We start from the raw sequence: 27,088 nt of genomic DNA on the forward strand, positions 1-27,088 counted from the left end.
TTCAAGGCAATTTTGTTCATTTTGCCACTTATTTAAACCTTTAAAATTAATTTTAGAGCAAATGCACCAGTGGGCATTTGCTATTCCTTTGGAGAATTAAAAAAGGCTTGAGGACATTCTTCATGTCATTAGTAAGAATTGATATCTTATGAAACCAGGTCACACCACATTCTTTAACTACAGCAGGTCACAGCAAAGAGCATTTCTAAGTAGAAAAGAGGTATACGTTTCACTTCAACAAACTATCAAATCAAGCCCAAAGCTTATTCTAATGCAAAAGTTAGACAAGAAGTTGCTAATGTATCAAGGAAAACATCTGTAACTTAACAAAACTTAAAGCATTGTTTACCAACATTTCACTTTTTTTTTAAATATACACTTGCACATAGCAAGGCAGTATTTTTAAAGTGTCAGAAAAATACATCAAATCATAAAGATTTCTCTGTACAGCAGTAAGTATCAGAAGACCATAATGGCAAGGGTTTGAGTACCTTGAGATTTTAAAATATCTGACAGCATGTTAGCTTGGGACTTTTATAATCAGCAAGAAAACAATTTGAGCCTAGCTTCATGTTTCAAAAATCATGGTATATAGGTAAAAAGCATCTGGAAAGCTAGAAACAACATTTCAGAACCATATACAGTAAGTATATACTATACATATACTCATCATGGGAAAGCCACAAAATGACGTGTTTAATCACATTACATTATGTTTGGCTTCTTTTTTGCCCCTTTTAATTCAGGCCTAGTTTTAACAGCTATGTCAACAAACAAGGTAGCATGTGATAGTATGCCACACCAGCAATTTTCACACCTGCACTTCAGACAAAATACACTCATGCAGATTCTTCCATTCTAGGCACAATTACCAACATCTGAACACTTGAAAACACAGGAAACCAACAGCTGTTAAGATCATGTTGGAACAGATGATGTTTCTGGGAGGGATGTAACAGGGAAGCAAAAAATGAAGACAGAATGAGAAACTCCATAGGACTACTTGTCATTAAAATTATTATTGGTTCTCCATAGCATAGTATTTTCTGTTCAAGTATAAAGCATGTAAAAGTCAATCAATTTTGCAAAACCTGAATATGTGCATTTTAGAAGCATCATTCTAGACTCTAACATGAATGATGGTATTGTTGCTCACATCAAGCTATGAAGCAACTGAAATAATATTGTGACGGACACACGGATCACAGCGTAAAGACGACCGTCAAGTTATTAATCATGATAAAGAGCCCAGCTGAGTAAAGGAAGTATCAAACTTCAGGAACAAAGAGATTACAGTTCAATAAGCCTTAGTGACCACAGGAGGTCATCTTGAATTTAGGTGTAAGAGCAACTCATATCTGAAAAAACATCAACTCTTTTTTCTGGAAAAGAAAAAAAAAAATGGGTAAATGTTTCCTTAACTTTATGTGACTACTGACATCTTATGATATCAAAGCTACATTAAAAAAAAAGTACACTTATCACTTTAAACAAACTAAACTGAGACATTAAGTAACACTAGATTAGTTTGGCAACAAAACCAATACATATTAAACATATTTATCTAGTTTTCAGACACACAGGAATATCATTTCCTCAATTATTCCATAAAGCTGAGTCAGTCATAACAACCCAGTTTCTCTTGTCACCTTAATATAATTAAATGCAGCAATATCTCCAAATTTTAGCATGTTCCAAATCCTAAGGTCTACATTTATCTCAGAGGTTAGTGATTTATAGCTTCTCATAAATTAAAAGCCATCATTACTATAATAGTCAAGTACTTACCTCTAAGAGTGCTAGCAGGCATAACAATTTAAGTACTTCTCCAGAAGCCAATCAGTGCATCTATACAACATATGGGAAAATAATTTCCTAGAAAACTGATACTGTATGTAAAACCTGAAGTGTTTGTGAGGTTTAATAGGTATTTTATTTCTGAAGCTAGTGAAGTTATTTCTTGCCATATACAGAGTATCCAGAATCAACTAGTGGCTACAGATTCTTTACTGAAGTAATGAAATAGTATCATGAATGCTCAAAAGATGGTGTTTGTGTAATTAGTGTTTCCCACTAGAAATACTTCAACTTACCTAAATAGGGAATACAAGGAGTCATCTTCAAGCTGCTGATATAGTCTCTAAGCCTTTTGTAATTATCTTCTTTACTCATAACATACTCCAACTTTTCAAAGGTGGCTTTATCCTTCCGACTCAGTAACTAGGGAAAAAAAAAAAAGGCAAAACGAGATGAGCTTGTTTGATCATTATGATTTCTCTTTTACTCTTACAAGTATGGATTTCCACCTCCATCCCCTCATTGTTGTTATTGGTTTGTTTTTTAAATACAACTGCTTCAAAATTATAGCATTTACTCCTTAAGGATGAGTACTTGGAGAGTTTACAAAGAGCGGCAGCTATTTTGGCTGTTAAATTTAAACTATTCCTTTAAAAAGTTAACCAGGTAAAACTTTGGTGTCCTGGAGGTTCCCTCTGAAATAATACAAGTTACCAAAAGACTAATCTAGCTAACACACATCACAATTTCATGTGCTGTCCACATCCACAGTATTTAAAACCAGTAACTTATTCACTCTCATTATCTATTAGTTAACATTTCTTTGTCAGATACACTGAGAAATTTTATACTAAGCCAGCTTCAAAAAAACCCCAAATTCCAAAATATGTTCTTATTCTTGATTTGAGAGTTTGAGAGCTATCTCAACAAATAACTTTCCAAAGAGCAAACCAGTAAATATCTAAACTACAATTTTAAAAACAGTGAATGCAGATATACACATATCCAGGTACTTGAAGGTCTGGAAAAAAGTAAGGATTTCATCAATTTTTCTTTACAGAAGGCATTATGGACTTGAATACAGGTTGTGTATATTGTTCTGCCAACTAGCAATTTTACTGGCTCTTCAACATTACAGGAATTTCCACTTTGAATACAAAACTTAAGTCATGGATCTCCTTCATTGTCCATTCCTCCTCCCCCCCGCCCCTTCCTTTGACAGAATTAACTGCAACTAGGCTCTCTTTGTAAGACTGGGAAAGTAAGTTAAGATATTTTTAAAACATCTAGTTGAACTACTGCTGCAAAACCACCTTAAAGGTTTTATTTCAATTCAGAATCAGAATTGAAAGAAGGGTGTGAAACGTTCCCGCTGAACATTTTGGCAGAAGACTCAGTGTTCTAGTCCCGGTCACAATTGTTCCCCTATAAGATATCCAATAGTGCAAAAATTATAAGGGTCAGATCACTATATTTTTATGCATATTCCCTTTTCTCTTTCAGTTAAAGATCAGCCTATGTGAACATGATAGAAGTTAAGTGTCTCTTCTGTAAATTCACTATTGAAATAACTGCTCTTTTTACTCTACATTTCCTATATCCTAGTCTTCATTAGGATAGCTAACACACCACCAAACTAAACACACTGGCTTTCAGAAGAAAGTCACTTTTTAAAAGTTAATTGTTTCCCAAGACATACTGATCTCTGACATTCCAGCAATTAATTACATCTTTAGCTTTGGTTCCAATATTTGGATGAACAGCATCTCATGTGCATTAGAACTGCACACATCTGCCAGTTCCAGGACAAGGAAACAGTAGACAGGCATGACTTCTTTCCAACCAGTGGAACACGACATTTATCTTTTGAAGTTTATCTCCTCCAAGATGGTTCCAGTTTAACCAGCCTAGATCAGCTTGCCTTTAATAATATTCTAAAATATTCTGCCACCATTTGTTGTCTGGAAGACTTTTGTAGTTTTGCAGACTGGAAGGTAAGACAAGACTAACAGATGTAGTAATGGCCTACATTCAGAGTTGAATGAAATTAATTGTATTTTCCTCAAAACATGCTGATTTGCACAATCTTGTTCAAGTCTGATATATTATTTCAGGCTCTTTGAATAATCTCTAAGCAAGTTGGTCCTGTGTGACTTTCCCTTGTGCTCATGGTGCAATTCACATTATGCCTCTACTTCCTGCATTAATGTAGAAAAGTACAGAAAAGCCAACAATATTAAAAGTGTTTCTGAAAGTGCAAGTAAGGACCCAGCTGTTATTTCTTCAGTTTTGGAGCTTCTTCTTCTTCTAAGTAATTTTCCTTCCTCTGTCTCTTAGGCTCAAAGGATGCAAAGAACAGTCAAGACATGTATGTACGCAGAGACAATAAAAGCTAAGGCTGATCATTTAGAGTAGCAGGGAAAGATTCAGAGCCTTCCAGACTGCTCTTTGCTTTCTAATTATAGTGTGCCAGCACTGAAGACAACCTTTTTGAAATGCAAGAAAGGAAAGGTGAGGTTTCAGGGTGCTGGTAGAGAGGGGCAGGGTTCACTCACTTGACTTCACATGATTATTTGCTTACATTGTCCAAGTCCTAGTTGGTCATCTAGATTTCCTTTATAGTAAATGGAGAGAAGTAGAATATTCTATTAACTTTCTTGGAAAGGTTCATAATTCTTTTCAAGTTTCGAATGGGGCAAATCACGTATTAGAAGCATTTATTATTCTCCAGAGTTGAGAGGGTGTGCAGGCAACGAGTGAAACAAACTGCAGATATATTCAGACATACCGTCAGAAGACATGAATTTCATCTTTTTTAGAAACATTAGATTACCAAGCAAATATTTAATGGCTCCTTTCCACTCTAGATTCCAACCACATCAGGTGACTTTTTTTTTTTTTTTTTTTTTTAGGGAGCGAATATACTTGCAGCTATTGTCCTGACTTTGTAAGTCAAGTTGATTGCAGGTTGCTGCAAACTATCTCAGAAACAGCGAAGAAATCCTTCCTTATTGAAGGTTTTGGAAGGTTACTGTGTAACTTACTCAAATGACTTGGTGACTCAAATAACGGCTTAGTGTGCCTTTTCACATGTCTTTTCTTGCTTTTAATATGCAGAAGGCCAAATGCTTAGAACTACTTCAGTTTTATAAATTCTTGAACTTCCAAGAGAAAGACAACTGCATCAGCTTGCAGTGCACATTGCTAGGAGCTATCCTGTAACTTGAATTTGCAAAGGCTTATATAAGATGATAAAAAGCACACACTCACGTGGGATTGTATGAGAAATTAAGTACCTGCAGAAATGTGGGAGAAGTTACCTGGAATTTCAGAGCTTGGAAGGGGGGCAAACTTTAAAAACTGATACATATGCCAACAGCACACAAATAATCATCCTAAGTGCAAACTAGGATTTCTGGTTGACCAAGCAGGAAAAGAAACTGGGGACTAGCAGTTCTGAATGGTATAATCATGGTAGTAACTAATATGGTTATAGTTGACATTTGTTTCAAGTCATGCACCACCCCCCACACCACCCCCCCCAAAAATCAATCTGGCATCACAATAATGTAAAACTGTTGAGGCACCAATTCATCGACATGACAAAACCAGAAAAACAGAAGTTCTCCTTGAGTTTATTTTGAAGTGTTAACTTCATTAAGATTTCCTTAGAGAGATTTTTTGTATTTTGAAACAATATCTTACTTAATTGTGCATTTTCAAAATGTGCCCAGAATTCTAGATTAGTATCTCAGCAGGAGTAAATTATATTCAATTTCGATAACATTTATCAACTGAACAACATTATCATTCAGTTAGGCAAAGAAACACTTTTTGTAACATAAGATGATGTATTGACACGGCTTCAGTGGAAGTTTTTAGCTCTTTTTAATGATCTATTTATATGGATCCCTCGCACAGGAGTATTTCAGTCAGCTGATTATTTCTATCACACTTCAAAATGTCACAGTTCATCTGTTTATACAGCTGGATAACTACATAACGTATAGCTGAATCAAGCAGAGTGTTTTCTCAGCTCTGAGGTATCAATAAGGAAAAGTCATTCCTAACGTTCTTCTGATCAAGGATACAACTACACAAAAGTAATATTAATTCCAGTCAAAAACCAGATGTCAAATAAAAATGTTTCCAAAGAACACCGTTCTTTCATAACTGTACAAAAGCAGACCTACAAATATACTGTGTAACGCAGTTGTTTTAACTATGAAAATAATTCTGAAAACTCTGAGGCAAATTGCTAGATTCAGTTATCAGTCAGAGAAACTACAAATCTCTTTACGGAAACTGAATCAAGAGTTTCTGGACATCTGCTCTCCATAACAAAAAAAATTCCAACAGTATAAACCCCTGAACGATTAAAGTATGACCCACTTTGGCATTCGTAATTTTCCAGCAACCAAATACAAAATAGCTTCTGGCCAAATTAGAAGCCTCTGCATTTAGCAGAATCTGCAGGGAACTATTTTTCAAAGGAAAATATTTCTATGCCAGAATGGAAAAAAAATTCAACAGGAAACCATAGACTTAAAAGGCACTAGAAACATTATATACACAGTACAAGAAGATTAAAAGTAGCTGTAATAATCACTGCAACCTTAAAAACAAGCTACAGAATGTTATATTTTCCTAAGAATAAATTAAAACCCCTCCATTGTCCTGCTGCTCACTTACCGCCCACGTTTTAGTCAGCCTGAAGATTGGAGCACTCTGTAGGCCTGATACAACTGCCATAAGAGCATGCAGATTATTCAGCTCATACAGTTTCTGAGGACAGAAAAATATACAATAACAACATTCCAAGTACTATGAATAACGACTACAGAATAACAACAATATAAAAATGAAGAAATCTTGCATGTTCTAAAATGAAGAGTTAGTTACAGTGAACTGCTGTGCACCCACACCACTTTTATGGTACCTCCTAATTTTTTGTTATTGCATCTATACAGTTTTGGATTAGACTGTACCAGCTGTTTTCATAGTCCACAGAGAACCCTTCAAAAAAAAAAGTCTATATAGGCATACATCTTGGGACATATAATCAGAAGAGCCAGAAATTTTTTGACGTTCAAACCCAACAAATTCCTCTCTTAGCATTCAACAGAATTTTAAAACAACATGCCAAAAAGGATAACCCAGTTGTGAATGATGTAATCATGGCAGTACTTAATACTGTAAATGCATCTGGCACTGCAGGTTTATGTAGCTACCAAGGCTCCATCAAAGCACCCCAAAAATATTGTTGCAGGATGAAATCAAGGAGGTAAATTTCAAAAGCCACATAGCTGGAGTACTTCTCTCACTGAAAGACAATTTTTGGGGTATGACAACTAAAACTAACTAGTGGAGAAGAAGAAATAAATCAAAATTGAACACAGAAGACATCAGAGTAAAAGAATTTTCTTAAAAACTCTCTACAAAACACTGTGCATAAGTGCAATTTCTTACATATTTGGAATTTCCCTCCCCTCTTTTTTTTCCTTTCACTCTGTCTCCAAAACCATCAGTCTGTCTTGGCCAGTTAACTACTGGTACTACTGTCATGAAAGCTTAAAAATGGTCCGGAAGAAAATGCTGTTCCTTAAGCTCTTCTGCAATATCAATTATTCCGATAGCTATGAGCACCCAGAAATCTGAACTACATTCAGGGATTTTTGGTGGAGAGCACACAAACTGAGGTTTTACCCCTAACAAAAAGACTTTGATAAAGAGAAATGGATACTCAATCACAGTACTGCAAATTCTGTTTATCCCATTTGGAAAATTCACCAAGGTAGGTTCAGATTCCAGCTAGAAACAATACAATAACATAAGGAACCCTCGCTATTCAAGAAATGGTGGAAATCTTTTTTCTTCCTTGAAACTCAGCTTACCCAGGTTTTCTTGATTAGGAGGCCTTTCATGAGATAACAGGACAAAAAAATTAGACTAACTTGATTCTGAATAAATGCTGAATATCAGAGGAGGCCTTACATTTGGAAGGCCAAAAGTGATACTGCAAGGATGTTTTCTGGCTAGTAGTTTTGGAGCAGGGCAAATGATTCTCTCTCCTCTCAACACACTGGCAGAAAACTAACAGCCTTTTATAGAACGAAGTCCTCATAGGTATTACTCAGAAATGCCATATTTAATGCTTACTGTCAGGTCACCCTAGTAGCAATTTCAGTCTGGGTGCCCAGAACCCTATGATTCCAGCATGTCTAGTGACGAACGAGAGTCTTTCCACACCTACTGAAGAAGTGTTTCCCTTTCCTAATCCTCTTTTGGGAGGGTTCTTTAATAACCATGTGCAAAGAGCAATCAGTATTTTGTGGGGTGAGGTGGGGGGTAGGGATATTTGTCATATACTATAGTCCTACTATTCTTCCAAACAGTACTACTGGTGTTTGTCCCTCTGCTTACACAATAACCCTTCCCCCTCCCATGCCCGAACAAGGTAATAAAGTTCTCTGTCCCAAAGGACTGTGTAGCTGATTAAAAAAAGTTCTTTCCTAGCTGCTGCCAGCATTGAAACAGAAGTCATAACCAATCAGGATAGTCTGGGAAGTTCAGCGGAATGCAACTATTAAGTCCAATTAGTTCATGCATAAAGCAATATAGCGTAAGATACCATTAAAGGACTGCTAGCTATACAATAGATAGAGAGTTGTCAGCACAAAGAATTCACTGTAGAGTGGATTTACAGCTTCTCTGAAGAAAAGTTAATTAGTGTGACCGCTGGCACCAAACTGCTTTGATAATAGCTTTGGTGTAAATAGAGAATCCTTCAAATGGCACTAACTGCAGCAACTTCATGTTAGCAGCCATATGTAAGCAAAGCCAAGATAATAGGTACCGTAAGTAAATTAACAGATATAAAAATTGTCCCACATATAGTTTCTTGGGTTTTGTAATTGTGATTTTTACAACTCACAGGTAAGCAAAGCTCAACTAACTAACTGTTAGAGCACATAACTGTCTCAAAACCAGTAGCATTTCAGCAGACACTGCTGTCTGCAGTCCACTGATGAGATCAGGCACGTTCAGGGTGCTGTGCCCAAAGCAGAGCCCACAACACCCAGCACTAGCAAGTCCCATCCAAGTACTAACCAAACCTGACCCCACTTGCCTTCCAAGATCAGTTCTCCACAATGACCACACAGGTGAACCTCCCCCCTTCCATGGAGGGACATGGAACACGAGGCAAATTTTTGTATGTTTGTATTTCAACCAAAAAAACAAGAACCAATTTTTAAAAATACATGAGATGAAGAGACATTAACTCACCAGATATGAAAGGATATTTAAGAGAGATCCTTAACAGTTGATCACCACAGCATAATTATTGAGCAAAGCCTGTGGAATCTTACAAAATTAGTTTGCTTTGCCCAAAATTTATAGTCAAATCCCACAGAAGTAAAGTATTACTTCATTAAAAATGTGCATATCAAGACAAAGAATGCATTTGCAAAATTAATACCAAGGTGTATTGGTTTTGTGTGGCAAGGTTTTGGTAGCGGGTGGGGTTACAGGGGTGGCTTCTGTAAGAAGCTGCTGGAAGCTTCCCCTGTGTTCGAGAGAGCCAATACCAGCCGCCTCTAAGACAGACCCGCCGCCGGCCAAGGCCGAGCCAATCAGCGATAGTGGTAACGCCTCTGTGATAACATTTTTAAGAAGGAAAAAAGTTGGGACGGCGGTATTCGGCAGCCGGAGAGAGGAGTGAGAACACGTAAGAGAAACAACCCTGCGGACACCAAGGTCAGTGAAGAAGGAGGGGGAGGAGATGCTCCAGGCGCCGGAGCAGAGATTCCCCTGCAGCCCGTGGTGAAGACCATGGTGAGGCAGGCTGTCCCCCTGCAGTCCAGGGAGGTCCACGGTGGAGCAGATATCCACCTGCAGCCCGTGGAGGACCCCACGCCGGAGCAGGTGGGTTCCCGAAGGAGGCTGTGACCCCGTGGGAACCCCGCGCTGGAGCAGGCTCCTGGCAGGACCTGCGGATCTGTGGAGAGAGGAGCCCACGGAGCAGGTTTTCTGGCAGGACTTGTGACCCCGTGGGGGGCCCACGCTGGAGCAGTCTGTGCCTGAAGGACTGCACACCGTGGAAAGGACCCATGCTGGAGCAGTTCGTGAAGAACTGCAGCCCGTGGGAAGGACCCACGTTGGAGAAGTTCGTGGAGGACTGTCTCCCGTGGGTGGGACCCCACGCTGGAGCAGGGGAAGAGTGTGATGAGTCCTCCCCCTGAGGAGGATGAAGCGGCAGAAAATAACGTGTGATGAACTGACCGTAAACCCCATCCCCGTCCCCCTGTGCCGCTGGGGGGGTGGTAGAGAATCCGGGAGTGAAGTTGTGCCCGGGAAGAAGGGAGGGGTGGAGGGAAGGTGTTCTGAGATTTGGTTTTATTTCTCATTACCCTACTCTGGTTGATTTGTAATAAATCAAGTTAATTTTTCCCCAAACTGAGTCTGTTTTGCCCGTGACGGTAATAGGTGAGTGATCTCTCCTATCCTTATCTCGACCCACAAGCTCTTTGTTATATTTTCTCTCCCCTGTCCAGTTGAGAAGGAGGGGGAGTGATAGAACAGCTCTGGTGGGCACCTGGCATCCAGCCAGGGTTAACCCATCACACAAGGTAATTAACAGAAATTTTGCATCTTTTTTTGCAGGTAACCTGAGGTGGTCGCAGAAGTTAGCTGTAGTAACAGTCAGTCACCGTCTGACAGCAAAAAATTGAAAGACATCCCTCTCTTCACACTACAATGTATAAGCTTCATTCTGCTTGAAGGGCCAGGACTCTGGTTCATCTACATCTAAGTCAAGATTTTCTGACCCTTTTCTTACGAATGTCAGTCCTAAAGGCTTTCAGGAAGATATCACAAGATAAAAAGCTCTAAAATGTTTTCCAAGTTCAGGTATAGTTTTGGAACGATATCTATTAAGTTGATATTATTCATGCCACAACTGGAATAAGAGATAACAGATCCTTTCCTTCCAATAGTAAAAAGCAAGCAAACTATTTCCGTTCTGACTGATGCTGTTTGAACTGATTCTACACACAGTGCTTTGGTTTAACCAACATTAGAAAACACATCTGGTAAATTGTATTATCTAATAAACAATATTTGAAATAAGGCATCTTTGCATGTCCTTAGTTAAGCTATTTTTTTGTAAACAAAGGCTTCCATTTCAGGACTTTGGTCTGTCAGTATTTCTGACAACTTTGTTACATGCATAAGCCAAACAGCTATTCATGTCAACAGATACAACCACAGCTAAATCAAGTATCAGATAAATATTTACCCATGTGTATTTTTGAACTGACCAACTTAAGTATAAGAACTTTCATCATGGTGAATCCCACAACCCCCTAATCCACCACCATCAGAATTCTTACCTTCGCAGTTTTAATATAGTGGCTCAAAACCTCAGCTCTTATTTTTAAAGTTTGTGCATGTAGAATCTCTCTAACAACCCAGAAGCTTACCTAAAAAGAAGAAAATTTGCCTTTTTAAAATACAGAGCTTCAACATTACATTTTTAACATTTTTATTTCATGAGTAATACATTAAAAGTCTCACAAGTCTCACAGCTTTCAACTTCCATCTATAAAGCTGAATATATACTAGAAGATGCAAATGCTTATACTATAAAAGCCCAACCAATATAACCCAGATACTAATTAAAAAAAAAAAAAGCTTTCTTCAGTGTTTTGCTCTGTTATTCTGCTCATTCTCACCCAAGATACCTTCTACCATTACATGGTCAAGCAGTTGCCTAAATCCAATTAATAAATCCAACTTACATTTAGAATTGAACCTTTTATCTTGTTACTCTCTTCACCTTCCCCATTTCATAACTGGTAGCCATGTACTCCAGTATTTTGTTGGAGAGCACATGTTCTGGTGCCTGCTTTTCTCAGTGTGTGGGTGGCTAGAACTTGTCTTTAAAAAACGTGTCACATCCGTTAGATGTGTACAAAGACATTGGGATCTGTTTTTCTAATAAGGAAAACTCTTCTGCTGCCAGTACATCTCAAAAAACCCTCAGCAGAATCAGTTCTACACAATCTATGCAAACAGACCCGTTTTCAGGCTAAGTTTGAGGATGAGATCTCACAGACATAAAGCAAGTGGCAAAACTTTCAAACGTCAAACAAAGTTCTACCAAAAGAAAATCATGACAAAATTTTATTAAGAGAGTCTACGAAATGAAGGAATATAAAACATAAAATTCAGTTATATCCTTTGGTTTTGCTTTTCCACAGCTTCAAAGCTGCACTATCCAATTCTCAGACAGGTTGAACAGCTTCAACTACAGTTTACTGTCACTTCCAAATTCTCAACACCTCTGAATAAACATCATAATCAGACTGATATCATCCGAACAAAACTGGAACATAAGGTAGGAAGCCTCCACTATAAACTAGAGTTTATAGTTTGTACTCTTATTGTTGGCTACGCCAATTTCCTGCTAATATACAGCACACTACCACAGTTATTTTTTAAGTTTTATAGGACTAACTTCACTGTTGTATAAAAACTGCTGTTATATTCAGTATGGTATGAAGGATGGCTAATGCATTGCACAGTTACATGAATGCCTCATAAAAGCTATACTTTGAAAATGTTTTGTTAACTTGTCTAAATTCTATCTAATCTTTTCTCTCCTCTGCTCCCCCCATGTCCTCTGCTCTCATACACTTTAGCACAAAGAAGAATGATAGAAAATAAACACCTTGATAACTAAGAAAACAGTAGCAAAGAATTAGCAAATGGTAACAAATTCTGTAGCTTTTATTCATATATTCACTACAAGTGAGGAAAAAATGAATGATTAGCAAGATACAGCAGGACTGCTATTTACAAAACTACTAAAAACAGAGTATGAAGAAATTTATGCTCTCATACGTAAACATCTTTCAACCTGTCATACTGAGTGATGCTAAACTACTTCTTGTAAGCTAACATTGCATACGTATTCAGGTTCCTGCCCAAAATTTCAATTAAAAAAAACGAATTATCCTGTTTCACTTTGTACAGTATGACCGCTCTTTATACAAAATAGCACAAGAAGATCTGCTCCTCCAAAATTACTAGATTTTCAGTGATGTTACAATGATCAGATGAGAACTAGAATGTCAAAACACAACAGCTCTTTGGAACCGGAAAATGGAAGAATTACAAAAAACCACCAAGAAACCCCACAAACATCTTGCATAAGAACTGTTTTCCTCTGGTCTGTTTGTCTAAGGCTGTATTAGCCAGAGAGCACAGTTTTCTTCCTCCTTTCTTTTTTCTTTCTTTTCTTTTTTTTTTTTTTAAAGCAAAGTATCTCCAGATAAACTGTTACCCTGACAAATAAAAAAAATGGTTCTGTGCAAACAGCATTACTGTAAAATACAGAAGTACTGAATGCATAAATACTGACGTATTTGACAGTACTTCAAAATATCATCAAAAAAGATAAACTTCAGTTTGATGTTCTGCTGTAGCTTGAGAAAATCAACTTTTCCCTTGACTGATGAACAAGTTTCTAAGGAGATGCTTTCCCTTTGAAGATTAAGAGAATTAAAATTTTTAACATGAGATTTTCGTATCATAAAAAAATCAGGTAGAGATAACACACATATTGCTGTGCCTTAAAATCCCAAATCTCTTCAGTCTCAAGTTAACAGAACTTCAATGAAACAGGAGACTGCTACCAGTAGGCCAGACTATGAAACACTTGCTCAAAATACAGAGCAATGCTCAATCATTTTCATAAGGATGAAAAAAACCAAACAATTTACTATGTTGGCCCTGACTTCTATGAACGTTCATCAGTATCACAGTGACATAAGCACTGTGCCACACAAGTACTCTTGTTTACTCAAGGAAGCCTGGTTACTGTCCCAGTCCCAGCCAGACTGAGTCTCAACACTTCCAAGCTCTTACACTAAAACCCAACCAAAACAAAATGCAAAACTTTCTTCGAAGCTTAGAGCCATCCAGTCCCTTCAATGACAGAGTAAGCAGGGGATAAAGAATTAAACACATTTAACCATTTCCACTCCAACCACCTCCAGTCCTCTTTGATGTGTTTTTACTGGCATTAACATTGGGGTTTGGCTGGTCTTGTCTATTCACTGGTATCTTTAGCACCATAAACTAATGTATTCCAAATACTGAAAAACAAAGAATTTTAATAAACCCTTTTGTTTCAATAGGCCACTTTTTTATTTTATCCAGGTTTGTTCTTCATGTAAATCATAGATATTTGTTCCATACACATTTTGTGGTTATTTTGCTTCAAGTCCTCTCTCACTGCATTTAATGTTATTATTTCTCACACTGTCCCACCAATATCAATCAGTTAGATGACCCACAGCCTTTGGGCATCAATGCCTTTGATACCAGTTCAAGACATATATTTATGTATTTATATTCTTCCCTATTAAGGTCAACCTAGAAAAACATGCATAACTTTTAAACATATCTGTTCTTGAATCACGGGATAATTTAAAAAGCTTAAACTATGTTTCCCTTATCTGAAACACTAATTTTGTTATACTGGTTCTTTTAAGTTCATACTCATTGGTTCCAAAACTAATTGTGCTTTTTGTGCTAATTAGTAGATAAGCAAATTCAAGACTCTCTCTTTAATAGAGTTTCTGGATCATTCTTGAAAATATCTGTTAAAAACATTCTGATATGCTACACAAAAAGCATGTAATGTAAACCAGGCAGTACTGACCTTGCATCATTACAGCTAAGGTGGAATCCCTGTCTTTGTTTTGTTTCCAAAGGAAGCACACTAACCTCTTCCCCACCCCATTTTTTTAATTTCTGATAATCCTAATAAAATTTCACTATCACAGTTTACTGCAACACTACAATATTCAAGACAAACTTCCTCTCCTACATGTTTGCAACTAGTTTGAACAAACCCCACCAAACCCCAAACCAAAACAGTTTCACAGAGTCTGTAAAACAAAATTTGCCTTTCAAGTGGGATCTTCTGCTTTAAAATTGTTCCAGTATATTGAATCTAGTTGACAAGTTTCTCTAATATTTTCTCTGTGGCAGCACAGCTCCACTGCCATTTAAATAAAAACCTCAAGAAATAGGTTAACACAGATAATTGTACAACCAGGAAAGCAACTATTACTTTTACATAAACTATGAAACATTTTCATATCAATGCTTAAGAGCAATCTTCAAAAAAATACACACCTCTTGTTTGAAATTTTTTGATAAACACTTATTTTCAAAAGGTAGATAACAATGGTTTAGTAAGTAGACAAACTTGACAATTTTGCACTGACAGATTTACCAGTTACAACAGTAGTATGCAAGTATACAACTAACTTTCAGAAGAAAGCTGAAAAAGGCAGAGATCAGAGTTTCAAAAAAATTACATAAAGAAATTAGATATTTAAGAACAACACTTAATAGTAGATGTGTAGATCTATGGAGTACCATGTAGCAATGTATTCTTCAAGAATAAAAGAATCCTGGCATAGAATGATTCAATTGATTTCTCTTCCCTGAACTCGATCTGTTTTTACAGGCACCACATATAATTATCACATAACTAATGCTGGAAATACACCACTTCATTCTCAGTGGACTGCAATCAACTGCACATAATCATTACTGTTTCCAAAACGCTATCAGCAGATCAATTTGCTGTGAAGCAGCTGTTAGTGATTTAATATTCTCTTTACTTACATAGTGAGAGCTGTTCATGGTTTACTTTTGGCAAGTTGGGGGAAAAAGGAAAGAGCATAATTTAATGCATAATTTAAACACAATGAAATTTCAAAGGTTAACAAAAGTTTGATGAAATGTATTCATGCCTGATAAAGCCAAAAGTCACAATGATTTTCCTCATTACTTATTTCAGGTCTAAGCATTAGAAAACCCCAGGTAAGTGGGGCAGGTGCCCAACAGGAACTACACTCTGCTGAGCAAGCACCTGGGGTAAGAACTGAATGCTGAGAAGGCAAACCAGGCAAGGAAGATGAATATTGCTTACTCTTATTCCCAGCTGCCACTGCCTACCCCATAGGAATTCTTGGGTTTCACTGCTCCTGAAGGATGGTGAATCTAAATGCAGCATTACTATTGGAATGAGCAAGTCCTCTGCAATGATGTATTTGGAACCGCAGGCCCACAAGACACCAGAAGTTATCCAAAGTACTGTCTCAGTAAGTCAAAAGTTGAGGTACTAACATGAATAGGAACCTGCGACTGAAACAATACTTGCCCCTCCCCTCTCCAGTCCCGCTATATGAAAGTAAGACTGATTACTTTCCTTGGTGCCAGAATAAAGGCTGATGCAAACTTCTTGGAAGAGCTTCTTGCAAATGGTATGTTCCTCAGCCAACAAAGCTGCATGCAGCAGTTTCTCAGAAAACTGGTTAGAGGCAAACTAACCCAGCATCTGAGCAGATGTTAAATAGCTGGACTTGTTTCCTTTTTATTACCTATTCTTTGACTTTTCAGGGCAGAGTTTCTCCTAGAGATGACACCTTAAAGAAAGCAGAAACAAACGAGAAAAAAGAAATAGGAAAGACGACCTAGAAGTGCCTTCAAATCTTTTGGCTTTAAATACTGTCCAAAAGACAGCCTAAGGACTGCAACATATGAATGTGATGGTGCTGACAATGTGTAAAACAGAAAGAGAAGCTACTTGTCCTGTTCCAGGTGATTTAATGGTGAATTGCAAAGGCTTCAAGTACTTACTGGCTGCCTGTTAAAAAAAAAAAAAAAAAAAAGGACCCTTTTTCATTTCTTGGGAGATAATCCATGGAACAGAGCCCCTAACTGGCCTGTCTTGATTGCACTGGTGACTCCACAAAACTCACTGACACAGCAAAGACAGGCTTCTAGATCTTGCCACTGTTCTTGTTTCAGGGTGTCCCAAGCACAGTTCAGGATTACTGGCAACGTATTTCTTTTAGACATTAAAAGCAGCAATAACAGGCATCCAGGGGAATCTTCTGTAGCAGACAACGTAACGTCTGAAACCCAGTAGGGAAATGAAAGCCAGGGACAGATCCTGTCAGATGGACAGGTCTTCACTGGAGCTTAAAGATGACTGAAAACATAATTTTCAAGACATTAAGAAGGCTCTTAAGAAATCATTAGCAAAGATATTCTCGGTGAAGGAACCTGTCAGCTGACAGAGGGGCACATCCAACTTTTATGGCTGTAGAGAAAGCACACAAATGGGGTGAGGCTTAATTGCACACCTAAACCTTATGACAAGAAAATTTACAGCTATAGAATCATAGAATCATTTAGGTTGGAAAAGACCTTCAAGATCATCGAGTTCAAGCATCATCCATGCCCACTAAAACTATATTTGTGTACATAGCACTATATGGAATGGCAATACAATAACATCCAAAGAGAACCACAGACCACCTGACATGACATCTATCTTAAAGCTAATATATTTTGTTTGTATGTTCATTGCTTTTCTAGCATTCCCCAAAAATAAGCTGCAGAAAGGGAGAGTTCATAAATAAGTCCTAGTCCCTTTCTGACTGCATCATTTCTAGCAAGGCCTTCAGATGCAAAGCCAAAGGGAAGGTAGCGGGGAGAGAAACAGTACAAGAAGTTCTATTGACTGGCTTTGAGCAGTTGGCCGAGTGCTGCATTTTATTCAAGGTTCTCCTTTACCATACTGAAAAAATATAGACAGCAACGTAGGTCTGTTAGTCCATTGAAACACACTGAACAAGCTCAAAGACGCTAGAGTGCTTTGAGAGTCACCTAGTTTTATAATTTCTTTCAAATTGACCTGTCTTTCAATCAAAAATAACAGTTCCTTGAAAGGAAGCATAGTAGAAAAAGGAAATTAAGACAGAAGAAATAGCCAGTGACTATCAACAACTATCTAACATGCACTCCAGGGTAATGAAAATATGTAAGGCTCCCTTTAGCAGCTACGAATGCTTTCCAAGAAAACAGGACTACCAACTATTATGAACAAATGTATTACCAGAAGGCAAGTATTTCTAGCGTCTTATTCTCCTTATTGTCTTTGTTGTATGCATATAGCCAGTTTTGTATGGATTTTTATAAAAACTAAGACTGACAAAAACAAGAATATCACCCATCAATTAATAATACAGTGAACAGATTTGACAAATGTTCCACAGCGTAAAATACAGAAACATTCTTTACAAAATTTAAAATCTGAAACTGTCACAAAAAACAAAAAGTCATTAAGATTAATAAAAATGGGAGACTTGAGATAGAGTTACAATAATAAACTAATAGGATTTTGCTGGCATGATGGAATTCCTACATGTTAATCTAAAAATACTGTTATTTAGAAGTTTTCTAAACACTATTTAACAACAGAGTTAGCATTTTAGCAACACTTAAGATCTTTAACAGCTACTTTTAAAAGTACAGGTATCTCCTCCTGGTTCTGGCCAGCTGTACAAGGCAAACCTTCCTTCCTTCTGTCCTTGTCGTGGTTTAACCGCAGCCAGCAACTAGGCACCACACAGCCGCTCGCTCAATCCCCCCGCAGTGGGATGAGGAGGAGAATCGGGGAAAAAAAGTAAAACTTGTGGGTTGAGATAAGAATGATTTAATAACTGAAGTAAAATACTAATACTACTAATAATAGCAACAATGAAAAGGAATATCATAAAACATTAATCAAAAAAAATCCAAGAAAAAAAGTGATGCACAATGCAATTGGTCACCATCCGCTGACCCATGCCCAAGCAGCAATCCGCGCCCCTCCCAGCCAACTGCCCCCCAGTTTATATACTGAGCATGATGTCCTATGGTATGGAATACCCCTTTGGCTCATTGGGGTCAGCTATCCTGGCTATGCTTCCTCCCAGCTTCTTGTACACCTGCTTGCTGGCAGAGCATGGGAAACTGAAAAATCCTTAAGTGCTACTTAGCAACAACTAAAACATCAGTGTGTTATCAACATTATTCTCACACTAAATCCAAAACACACCGTACCAGCTACTAAGAAGAAAATTAACTCTATTCCAGCTGAAACCAGACAGTCCTTAACATATCTTACAGGTTAAATATCTTTAAACAGCAGTTTTGTAATGACAAACTGTCAGTTTGCAGACAGCTGACTGCTTATTCCCATGATAGTTTCCCCTCTTTCCTTCTTGCTACTAAGCATACTTTACCTATTCTTTAATATGTCTGAAGTTGACTTTGTTTAGCCAACTCCCGCACTTCTTTAGTACATTATACAATAACAAATGAGAAGTGAGGTCCTTGATGAGGTACACTGCCTAGCATGGCCCTTACTACAAAAACATTTCAGAACATTCAGCAAAACAAAATGTTTCTTTGAAGAGATAACTTACATGAATAAACAATGTTGGAATCACTGGCATATCAGTGAGATTAGTGTAAAAAAGTATTAGTGTAAAAGTAGCCTCAGGCTGGATATATAGTCCAATAAAGAAGCAACTTCAAAAGCTAGATCAGGAAAATTTCAACTAAATGCAACCAAAAAAAACCCCAAACCCAACAAAACCTACAAACAAACCACCGACAAAATCCAAAACCCCAACCCCCCAGATTTCAATAGATGGTATCATCAAAAGAAGTTTGTGGTGTAACTTTTCTCCTGTTGACTGAAGAGAAATCAGGCAAGTGTCCAAAAACCATGCCCAGACAACCTTCTAATGACTGAAATGCTTAAGAAATATTTTAAGTGTTGTCAATGAGAAGTAATAGGATTTAGTCATATCCTGAATGTGAGCAATAACAGGAAGTGAGAAAGTACACAACAACTGAGAGGGAAAAAAAGACAACCTGAAAAGGTTAGACATTTGGTCTGAGTTTTAGATGATTAACAAAGACATATATAGATCTGAGACTGGGCACAGAAGACAGGTCTGGAATAGAGCTTCTAAGTTTGAGACCTTATTAAACATTTATAAGAGGAGAGATGAGAGTAAAAGAATTACTTAATCTGAAATATAAAATATGGCATTATATTAAAAAAAAAAGGCATCATAGTTTTGAGACGGTCGGCTAATACATAGCTGGAGTCCTACAGCTTTAATTATGGAGAAAGCTAAAATTCTGACCTTATTTTAAAAGTTGATTTTACACAGAGAAATTTTTAAGTAAGAAAGCCATAAGTCTCAAACACACTACCTGAAAAATTATGCCAAATGCAGAGTTAAAGAACAAGTTGCGTACAGTAAAATTCTTTGGAACTTTTAAAATTTACCCAGAATCACCTTAAAAAGGTAACTATACTGACAAAAGGCTCATATTTCTAGGGACAAAACATCTACACGGAAGAAAAGACACTCAACTAACACAGAAAGAAACTACACCTAATTACTACTTCAGAAATCCTGTATGGTAAGCCTTTAACCTGTAATGATGATTCTGTCTTTATGTGAAGGACAGCCAGCATTTGGGGGAAGGCAGGGGGAACCAAACCCTTAATATTTTCCTGTTTCATCAATAACTGCTGTTTAAAACAAAACCACAGATATTTCTTCAGTACTGTTTTGGTCTTTCTGTATATCCTGAAGATAAGGAATTCCTTATAGAAGATACTTTAAGTTTTCAAGTAATCAGTAATAAAAGGGACATGCCAGAACACTTAATTCCCCACACTTTTTAAACGTGTACATGTAATGACACTGGAAAAAAATAACTCACATGATTGAATCTTCTGGTGAAAGCAACAGCATTTGGTGCAGAACTGTATTTCTCTCTTTTATTCCAGCCACAGCTTGCCAGCTCCTGGGAGAACAAGGATGAATTTTTTTTTTTTTTTAAATTAATGCATAACACATGTTCAGAGCCAAGAGCATATAAAGGAAACAGATCTTAAAAGTTTCAAAATAAGAGGAATAATACACTGAAGTAATAAACATAAAGTTATACTACTTCTGATTTCTTCTGTAAATTGAGATCCCACAAGTGTCACTTCTGAATTGCTTTGAATGATTAGATTTTTACAATTAATCTTTTGTTGATTAGGGACTTTTTTTTTTTTTAAATTCAGCTCTTATAGAAACCAGTGAAATAATTCAAGATCCATTTCGTTACCACAGAAAATCTTACTTTAAATGTGAATCTGAGCTAGGGAGAGCAGCGTATTCTTTTGTTTTTAATTGCTTTCTGAAGATATTTAAAGTCCACTGAGAAGATACACCTTATTAACTCCATCTAGACATGTCCCATTATTTTAACTTGACATGTCGCATTAAAGAAATACTAAGATTGTCATCTTTTGCAGCAACAATAAAAAAACCCACTAATTCCAGTTTTCCCTTCCAAAGGAGCCAATTTTATTTTACATTGAACAACACTCAGCACTTAAGCAAATAGTTTTGTGGAGTAAAAGGGAGCAAGGGGACCTGTTTAAAAAATAAAATATAATCATGTAGCTCCTATACTTAAGTCACCCTAAAAACTGTAGGCCTCAACAATCTAACAAATTAGAGTAATGCTTTTTCAGGCTTTACAAATACCAAGTTACAATGCCTCTTACTTGTCTGTAAAACTTAGAAGTTGGGCAACTACATTATCTTTCTTGGTACTCACTACAACTTAATTTCAATAAAGCAGTTTCAATTAAAATCATAAAAACCTCAATGTACCAATGAGCTCTTCTATTCATGTACAATAGCATACAGAATAGATGCAAATATATACAGCATACAACCTATTCCACAGTGCTACCAAGAAAAATAATCAATAGAGACAGCTTAATTATTAGAGTGGCATAATAGCAAAGTACAGCCTTTCATTTTCATTTATTCATGCTTTCTTTCCACATCTTCCACTCTGAAGCGCTCAGTTTTATCACTGCATTGAAAACTACGTACTGAAACCAGTATCACACCGTATGTCCAGCTACCATATAATGTAGGCAAGATGATTCACCATGTAATCAATAACAGTACCATTTAAGACAGTCATAGTTTAAAAGAATTTGGTATCTGGATATTCTAAGCTCTAAAGTTTTGGGGGTTTCTTTGTTTTGTTTGTTTGTTTTTTAATTGGGAACTTCTTAACGTCTTTCAACCAACGTCCCAAAACTACTAAAGAGTCTTATGCCAGTTAAGAGAGACCTTGAATTCTTCCACTTGAAGTCTGTGGCGTGCTGGTATTTGTTAGAGAAGACTCCAAGATGCTCCTGTCCACAGGCACTGGGAAGAAGGCAGAGTCTCCAACTTCGTATTTAGGGCCATTCCTTCGAATTTCACTAGGAAGTTCTGCCACCAAAACCTATCCTGGAAAACGCCAGCATATTTGGCACAAGAGTGCACATGCCCATCTCCTTATAGCTGCACTTCAATGACTATGCACAAGACAACCACCCGGCCCCGAGCTGCTCCTGTTGCAAAGGAGAGGGGGATATTGGAGAAGGAACCCATCCAAGAGACTTGTTTACATTCTCTACCCCTCAGCAACTCCCAGTGCTGCAGTTTCCATTGGAATAACAACCAAGCTGTGCACTTAGGAGAATACAAGGTGATTCATCCTTACTGGCATCTGATAATTACGCTTCCTTAACAGCAGAAAAAAATTAGTTGCTGTCTCAGGTTTAAAGAAAGCATGGTAATTTCTTAATAATTCAGGGCACATCCTTGTACTATTTCAATTCTCATCACTGAGTAAAAAAAAAAAAACAGTGATGATTCCAGGCAGAAGTTACCCATTGCCCTGGCACGTTACATCTAAGGGCTTACACAGTACAGACATCAGAAGCATACCTGGCTTAGCTGGTGATTAGCACTGATGTGATTAGCAACAGAAATGGTAATTTTTAAGTTAAAAACATTAGGTGTTTTTTTAAAAGTAAAAAATTTAAGTAAAAAACAAACCCAAGAATCTTTAGATACTATGTAAGTAACAGTTTTAACTGTTACAGTCAAATTTATATTTGTACGCTCAAAAGTAGAGGCCTAATATCAGTTGGGCACACATGCAAGATCTGACTCTCACACTGTGAACCATATATATGTATATATATTTTTATTATTATTATTTGAAAGAAGAGGTTTCCCTGTTTTGACAGAAGACAACTGAAGCCTCTGCTCCAGAAAAATCTTGTTGAGATTTTCCCTATCTGAATGGAGCGAGAAAGCAATGACTGGCAGAGAACAAATGTTTCAGTAAATAAGATAGAAATCTAAGCAATGAGGCAGCAGAAATACCTCCTGGAACACATGCCTAGAAGATTCTCCTAAGACCTTCTGTATTCCTGGGCCTGAGGCTGGCTGTAAGGTTGTACATAAGAGTTGTACATTATCATTCTTACCTTGGAATGAAATGTATTTTCATGCAGTCTCACAAAACGGTAAAGACTTCACTGTACCTTATTAACCATATCACATACTGTTTAAAACTCTGAAATTCTAGTTCAGGCAAGAATACAGACTAACCCACCAGGGCCGACCAAAACTACAAGTTAAAAAAAAAAAAAAAAAAAAAAAGAGGACAAAAAATATTCTTCAACATTACTGTAGGTTTTTCGCATTTTTCCCCACCATTAAAGCCAAACAGATGAAATGTATACAGGCAATATATGATGCCATCAACAGAAGAGAAGCTGCCAAGGCTTTTGCCTTCACCACATTTGGTCTAGGAGAAGTATGATACAGTCCTAATGAGCATGGACCTGACTCTGCTCACACTACTGCAATAAAGCACACTAATTTGCTGAATTGGAATTCAGAAACCATTCTTACACTTCTATAAAAATACTCAATTCTTTGCTAATTAAAGAGACAGTGCCTCCTATTCCATTACTCTAATTCAGGCATGTTTCTTTGATCTTCCTCTAGAATTTCACTTTTTCTGCCATGAGTTTTAAACTTGAACTATTCGCAAGGATTATTTCCTTAGTCTGCCAGTCAACTTAATTATAGAGCTACATTACTATAACTACCAATTTCTTCTTTTGTGTAATTTATTTAAAATGAGGTGCAAGACTGAAAGATTTAGGATCAAGAATACAAAAGCTAAACTTTCTTCATAACTCATTTTGGTTTTCATTCCTTTTTGAATCTATAGAATTTTATTTTCCTTAATAAAATACTACAGGAACACGTAAATTATAACCTGTACTACATGGCAGAATGAGAGACTGTGCTTCTCATTAAAATCTTTATATACGGGTCAAAGTGAAGGTTTCAAAAAAAGGAGGAGAGAAAAAGCAAGGATTAATAGTGGAACCATTATACAACTTCAGAACAAGTAGAGGTGAATATTGAATAAGCAAATTTTTTTTTCCACTGCCTAGCCTAGTGAAGCAGAAGGTATAAAGAAGTTAAAGGCAATAACCCAGTAAAGATTTTCAAAGTGAGTATATATGAGCAAATAATTTTGGAGAATGCATTAAGATATGTAAAATAAATAATCAGATTTTCCAATAAAAGTTAATGCAAGGGGACATCTGACATATAGTTAATGTTAACATAGCTACCAGCAGCACAACTGAACAAGTCTTTGACTTCCTCTTTGCTTTATAGTCACTGCTCTCTAGAAAGCCACAACCACTACAAGAAAAAGAAAACAAAAAACAACACACCACTTGTCATTCATGGGGAATAGATGGAAATCGTGATTATCTTGGGGAACTCCATTGTTTTTGCTTCCCAAAAATGAAAATGCAAATTGGCTGCTTTCATACAGACAAAAGTTTGTGTAGCAGAGGCATGCTCTTTATTATCTTCATTTCTTATACTGCACCCCCTAATTATTAATTAACAAAGAAACAGTAATTCCTTATACTTTCTTTTCTCAGAAGTAACTTGCAGGCCATTTTTAATGATGAAGAAAGATGGTTTCCAGTATCACTTGGAGTGATACAGTCTGCTCGAAGCTCAGGCAGAGGATCATGTCACTATATACTATCTAAGCCATGGTAACTGTTCAAGTCCATGCTTCTGGCTCACCCTAAATGTAAGGTGATCCACTGTACCTTAATCCTGAGTTATGTGGGCTACACTAAGCTCCCTGTCCCAATTTTTCCTGAGCATGAAACAGGAAGTTGTAGTGGGTGATGTGTAGGAACTCTAGCACACACATGAACCCACGATAACTGTAGTAAATTTGAATATAGGCAGAAAGAATTATATTTATTTGCTACAGGTAGAGGCAAAAGGCTGAAGTATACAAGTCTGTGCTGTGAAGATGTTCATTGATTTTGATGCTAAAGGAAAAATTACTATATATAGCTGTAAAAAGTGTTATTCAGCTCTGGTTTTTATTAAGATAAACAAGATGAAATTCTGATGTTGCTTTTTGAAAAAACAAACCTACAATACTTTAAGAACAGATTTTAACACAATGAATATGCAACACAATTTAGATAGTCAAGAAAAACTATGGTATTTAAAGAATACTGCTCACACACTTCCTAAAGATGATAAAAATCTCCAGTTCTTTTAAAAATTAAGCATCTTGGAATAAATCTTTCAGAACCCCTATGTGCAAAAACAAATGAACACACATTAAATGCTGAAAATACTCATTCATATTTCATTCTACAGAGTTTGGGAAGCAGACCGAGATTCACAGCCAGTATAACAAAGATTTGCTGGTGAATTACAGCAATCTATAATAAACACCCAGTTTTTAAATCTTGGCATACTGGGAAAGATGTTGTTCATCATGTCCCACAATGCATGTGGATGACAGCTGTGAAATTTTATTCTAAATGGAGTATCTACTAGCATTGATAGAAAAAAAACCCCACCAAATTCTATCAACGCCTTTTAGTCACTCACTAAAGCCTCAGTTTAGAAGCGCTTTTATACAGGTGAAATCAGCTCAACTTGTTTTGTTTTCTAATTACAAATTCAACAATGTTCAAGTGCATACGTCAAGGTATGTGTAAAGATTCCCAACTTGAATGAAGACATGGGTATGGCACACAGTCTGATAGATACTTCAAAGAAACTCAGAAACCTACAACACTTCATTAATGTGCTGTCAAGACACCTTTAGGCAAACTAAGTGTTCCATGTTTGTTTTCCCCTTCTGCAAAACAGGAGGAAAGCATTTCAATTGCGACTAGCTGCTTCTAACCTGACAGTTAATCTGTATGTCCCTTTTCCATAGGGAATAAACACAATTTAGAGGCACATCAGATACTAGATGGCAGACCTCAGTCTACCTGTGAAGGAGCACTAATGGACAGATAATACACACTGTCAGTGCCTTCAACTGCTTTTGTGCAAACACTTGAGAAGTGTCAAAACAGCTACCCTTCTTCATATGGATATTTTCCAGTGAAGGCATCACGTGAATTTTTCTTATGCAGTACATACAGATTTCTTAAAAGGATATCTTTTTAGATACACTTACCTACTCTCTCACAGTTTTGGTTTTAGATAAGTTTCATTATTTTATTCTGCTTTTTCCTTTTATGGCCTACCCTAATGAGTTAGAACAGCCAGCAAAATTAAATGTACTTTCTTGACATTTCTCCTCATCTCCCAGAGACTTTCTGTAGATCTGCTCACACAACATAATCTGAGATACAAGAGGTAGTGTTAAAAGAGCTACAAATTATGAGGTATGGAGTACTGGATCACTGCCATTATATCTAACTTGCTTGCTTGCTTCCTTGTGGTTGTTAGACAGCTGACTGCTTATCCTGTGCAGTGCTAGAAACAGATTGCAAAGAATAAACTACCATCAAGACCAAGCACTGGAATTTCTTTATCAGCAGATCATTAGGGAAAATCCTAACTAGTTAAATAGGTGTTTTGATTTTTCAATATCCAGTCCTTTGAAGCTCAGTGTAACTAGAGATGAGACACTGCGTAAAAGCACCCAGAGCTTATTCAACTTCAACGTTTGGGGGCAGGGGCAACCCTGCATAGCAGTAATGCTTAACATCAGAAGAAGAAGCACACAAACACACACATGAGGAAAATATTCAAAAGAATCAGATAAAAGGGCAAAATGCTTTAAAGTTTTGGAAAAGAGCTTTAAAAAGAGATATCCTATTAGAAGATCAGGATAAACATCCTGCCAATCAAAAAGACTTTAAGGATGCCCAGAAAAAAGAGCCAGAGAGATCAAACGGGTGGCTCTTTGAAGAATAAAAAAACCCCAAAACCCCCCCAAAACAAAAAAACCACCCCCCCCAAAAAAACCCACCAAAAGAAAAAAAACCCCCCCAACCCCCCCCAAAAAACCCCACCCCCCCACAACCCCACCCCAAAACAACCAAAAAACCTACACTACTGATAAAGTGGACCATGAACTGAAAAATAAACCTTCACAAGTGCAAAACAGTGCCCACAGGAAAATGCTAATC

At 37.1% G+C, this 27,088-nt stretch overlaps 1 protein-coding gene across 7 annotated transcripts in view; it reads right to left on the minus strand.

Moving 5' to 3' along the window:
* RALGPS2 (Ral GEF with PH domain and SH3 binding motif 2) overlaps positions 1–27,088 on the minus strand; it is a 128,761-nt gene that overhangs the window by 58,559 nt on the left and 43,114 nt on the right. For all 7 annotated transcript variants that reach the window (XM_052800533.1, XM_052800532.1, XM_052800530.1 and 4 more), the window contains 4 exons: positions 20,461–20,544; positions 11,190–11,279; positions 6,490–6,582; positions 2,094–2,220 (listed from right to left, as the gene is read on the minus strand). In XM_052800533.1, coding sequence (XP_052656493.1) covers positions 2,094–2,220; positions 6,490–6,582; positions 11,190–11,279; positions 20,461–20,544 — 394 coding nt within the window. The remainder of the gene's footprint in view (positions 1–2,093; positions 2,221–6,489; positions 6,583–11,189; positions 11,280–20,460; positions 20,545–27,088) is intronic.

Source organism: Harpia harpyja, chromosome 11, assembly GCF_026419915.1.
Source record: "Harpia harpyja isolate bHarHar1 chromosome 11, bHarHar1 primary haplotype, whole genome shotgun sequence".
Lineage (NCBI taxonomy): Eukaryota > Metazoa > Chordata > Aves > Accipitriformes > Accipitridae > Harpia > Harpia harpyja.